General features: G+C 49.2%; 1 protein-coding gene across 1 annotated transcript; it reads left to right on the plus strand.

Moving 5' to 3' along the window:
* Positions 1–220: 220 nt before the first annotated feature.
* Positions 221–2,664, plus strand: LOC130840788 (protein Wfdc21-like). The gene is made up of 3 exons (XM_057716696.1): positions 221–449; positions 2,106–2,254; positions 2,435–2,664. Exons 1-3 carry the CDS (start codon positions 353–355, stop codon positions 2,468–2,470), a joined length of 282 nt encoding a protein of 93 aa, XP_057572679.1. The 5' UTR covers positions 221–352; the 3' UTR covers positions 2,471–2,664.
* The last annotated feature ends 1,394 nt before the right edge of the window (positions 2,665–4,058 follow it).

The raw sequence follows: 4,058 nt of genomic DNA on the forward strand, positions 1-4,058 counted from the left end.
CCTGCCCCAGAGGAGACATCTGACACTTCTGTTGGGAAAGGAATCAGTGAGCGAAAGGACCCCGATTCACCCCCTTTCTCAGCCACTCACTGCTTTCCTGGTGTAGGAGTCACGGTTGTCCGTCAGAGGAGGGTGTGCCCCTGGCTCAGAGACTTGCTTAGGTAACAACATGGCATAACCCAAGGTACACATTGTGTGCTTTGTCCGGAAATGTCAGCTTCTAGGCAGGGCTTAGGCTCCCACAACCTCTAGCCCCACCCCTGGTCTTTCATCCCAGCTCAGGGGGCAGAAGAGGATAAATTTCAGCTGTTCTAGCCCTGCTGTGTTGTAACCAAAGACCTGCGACAGCAGCATGAAGTTGGGTGGCTTCCTCCTCCTTGTGGCCCTGGTCACCCTCAGCTCAGAGGTGCAGGAGCTTCAGGCTGCCGTGAGACCCTTGAGACTTCTGGGTGAGTCCATGCACAGGGCAGCTCCGTCCTTTTTTGTATGAGGGAACCAGAAAGAAAGCCATCGGGGGCCAGTGGGTGCAGGGGCAGGAGGGGAAGAAAGCAGAGAGGGAAGACATTCCAGTCAAGGAGCCATGGCAGGGACTCACCTTGACTGCAGAATCTCTCTGCTTCTGCGTTTACTTTCTCCCCTTCTTCCCTGGGTCACCCCTCCATCTGCACTCTCCAAAAGGGGAGCCTTCTGCCCTTTCATCAGCCACCCTCCATCTCTGCAGCCTCTCTCTCTCCACCAGTTTCTTTGTCCCCTCCTGCAAATAACTGGATCGCCTAGAGAAAATATTGCCTTAAATATGGGAAACATGATCATCCCAATCTCTGCTTTGCCTTTTACCACCACCATTCACAAAGGAGTAATCTTCATTCTCTGCCCTTTCTTCCCCATAACTCATTCCTTAATGCCGTGAAAACTGACTGTAGTCTCCATTGCTGCCCCATCACTCTCCCAGATCTTCTTGACAAATCCCTTGACTCTCTTCAGCAGCCAAAGTCTTTATAATATTCTTTTAAGTTTTGTTTTTTTATTTGTTCTTAGTTTTGTGATTTTTTTCCCCAGTAGCCTGGGAACTACGGAGGCTGTAAAGTTAAGATGACAGGTATCCTCCAAGGAACAACTTGCTAACACACCTCTACACTGTCCCTGGATCAAGGACCACACTTAGATGTTTTGGGTGGGGCATGGAGGAGTATGTAAGGGAATCCCACAGGTGGAGGAGACCTCCGCCCAACATGGAGTAGAGAATTGTCACCCACCATTTCACTTGATTCACAAGGGTAATATCTAGCGTGCATTTTCCATGCCCCTAACTCAGTAGCGTAGACTGTTTTGGGGGGTGATATACAGCAGGGGTTCCTCAATAACAACACACTCAACAATGACCTTAGAGAAAGCTTGTTCAATCCGGATTGCTTGGATCTGGATACATTTGTTTCAATAGATCTGCAGTGGGGCCAAGAATCTGAATTTCTAACAAGCTCCCAGGGAAGGCTGATCCTGCTGGGTCATGGGACCCAGTGTGAGTAGCACTAGATACTGGATTGGGGATCTTAGTTCCCCAACCAGGGACTGAACCCAGGTCACAGCAGTGAAAGCGCCAAGTCCTAAGCACTGGACTGCCAAGAACTTCCTCTAAACAAAAACAAAACAAAACTTGAAACTTGTCTTTCATCTGATATTTCTTTCCAAACAAAGTCATCAGAGCCCTATACTAGAAGGGATGCTGGGGGCAGTATTAGTACCCAGGCTGATGTTCACACTGTTCACTGGCACCTGAAGGCACAGAGAATTGGGGGGAAGCTGGCTCTGTTTGTGGCCTGGGATTCAATTACCTAGTTTCAGCTGGAGCAGAAAGAAGGGGGTTCATGGCAATGCTCCCTCCTCTACTCCCAAGATGCTGCAGCTGCTGGTCATCAGTGTGTTTTCCCACAGACAAAACAGCACTGTGTGCCTCCAAGCTTGAGAAGGGGGAAGACTGGGGGCATCAAGAAGGGAAGAGGTTAAAGGTCCATCAGCGAGTGAGACACTAGATCGCTCTCAGCACCGGCTCCCACTCCCTTCCATGGAGCCAGCCTGGGTTCTGGAAAGACTGTCTTGTTTTCCAGATGAACAGAGGCCTGGAGCTTGTCCAAGCTTGCCAGAAGGAACGTTTGGGCTTTGTGCTGAATTCTGCACGGGGGATGACTCCTGTCCCCCAGGAAGGAAATGCTGCAGCAACGGTTGCGGGCACACTTGCCAAATCCCTGTTCCAGACGTGAGTATAAGATAGAGAGCTGCTTCCGGGGAGGATGAGTCCCTGCTGGCCTTTGCCAGCCCCAGAAGGGATCCCAGCGGCCCCTCTGCTCACTGAAGTCTGAGTGGCATGTGGAGAAAGCTGGTTGGTAGCAAAGAGCAGGAATTTCTGAGAAGTGACACAATTACCTTTGTGTTTTAGGAGGAGGACTTCCTTATCCGTTTGGATGATAAATGAACCTTGGCTTCCCTCAGTAACTGATCCCAAATGGCATCTTTATCCTAAGAGCTGAGCTTTCTTACTGTCTTTTCCGGAACCCCAGGATGCCAGGATATGGGTCTCAGATAACGTGGTTTAAGTATTGAATTCCGGCAATTGTTTGAGGAAACATGGAGGGACTGCTTCCAAAATTATCTCTCTTCTGAATAAAATGATTTCTGTGTCTTCATCCAACCCGAGTCATGATTTCTGTGTAAGATTTCTAGTTCACTTACATTAGTACCGCCACCTCCCACAAGGATTTAACTGCAATCCATGGACCCTCTCTCTTTTCCATCTTCCATCACCAACCATATCCTCTGTTTCTTCCACATCCTTTCCCCAGGGAGCAGCCCAGGCACTCAACACTGCCTGGAAATCTAACCACACTTCCCCCAGAACATTCACTCTCCCAACAACCAAGATAATAATTTCATACTTTTCGTTCCTCAAATCCTCATCTCATCTGCCTCTCACTCCAACCTCCACCATTCACGTCTCACCATCTATCTCGCCACATGCTTCATTGGGAAAAGAGTTGCAAGTTTGCAAGAACTCCCTCCTTTCTAACCCCATGTATTTGTACCCATTTACTCTGCTTTATCCCCAGTAATAATGGGGGAAAAAAACACTTCCTACTCCGACTTAAGTGCAACCCCTCCACTTACATTCTGGATAACACCTCCTCTTATCTAATCAAAGACTTCCCTTCTCTGGGACCTCCCTGGTGGTCAAGTGGGAAAGAATCCACCTTCCAATGCAGGGCACGAGGGTTCCGTCCCTGGTCAGGGAACGATGATCCCACATGCCTCGGCGGAACTAAGCCCGCGTGCCACAACTTTTGAGCCTGCGTGCTGCAAGCACGCTCTGGAGCCCATGCGCTACCACTAGAGAGAAGCTCGCACACCACAGTGAAAAATCCCATGTGCTTGCCACAACTAACACCCAACACAGCCAAAAATAAAGTAAATAAATAAGACCCAACAGAGAAAACAAAAAACCTAACCAAAACAAAAAACTCCAAACACTTCCATTCTCTAATGACCTCCAGTAATATAGACGTCTCCCTTGCTACTAGATCCTCCACTTGTCACACACCTATGCTTTGACTCTGTATTTCAATTCAACTACCATCCACTCCACAGCTGAAATGTCAGCTGTAACTGTCTGTCTGTATTTGCTTCTCTACCTCCTCATCACTGTCCCCATCCCCTACTCTCTCCTCAAAGGACACGTCTCCCTCTTCCTTGTGATTAGCCCCAACCCCCATCTCACCTCACTCCAGCACTCCAGCCAAGCTTCCTGTGTCTACCACACACACTGAGACTTGGATAATGCCATTCCCGTAGTCAGAACATCACCTCCTACTGGGACCCTCTGAGCAGGGCACAAGGAGTAGAGACCTAGCAGGTGCCAAAACGAATGATCTCAGGAGTTAGTAGAGGAGCTGAGGGCCCCCTTGGGCCCCTGGTCTGGAGGATGATGCCCAAAGGAGGGACAACTAAATTGTGGGTCTTTTCATGGTACCACATGCTCCTTAGAGGTTGTAAATAGTAGCCTCTTACCT

This window comes from Hippopotamus amphibius, chromosome 17 (assembly GCF_030028045.1).
Source record: "Hippopotamus amphibius kiboko isolate mHipAmp2 chromosome 17, mHipAmp2.hap2, whole genome shotgun sequence".
In the NCBI taxonomy this organism is placed as follows: Eukaryota; Metazoa; Chordata; class Mammalia; order Artiodactyla; family Hippopotamidae; genus Hippopotamus; species Hippopotamus amphibius.

Excerpts from the sequence above, each read along its gene's own strand:
- LOC130840788 (XM_057716696.1), top strand. The coding sequence starts at position 353 with ATGAAGTTGGGTGGCTTCCTCCTCCTTGTGGCCCTGGTCACCCTCAGC. Across the intron at positions 450-2,105 it reads GAGACCCTTGAGACTTCTGG|ATGAACAGAGGCCTGGAGCT; the intron begins GTGAGTCCATGC and ends CTTGTTTTCCAG. Across the intron at positions 2,255-2,434 it reads GCCAAATCCCTGTTCCAGAC|GAGGAGGACTTCCTTATCCG; the intron begins GTGAGTATAAGA and ends TTTGTGTTTTAG.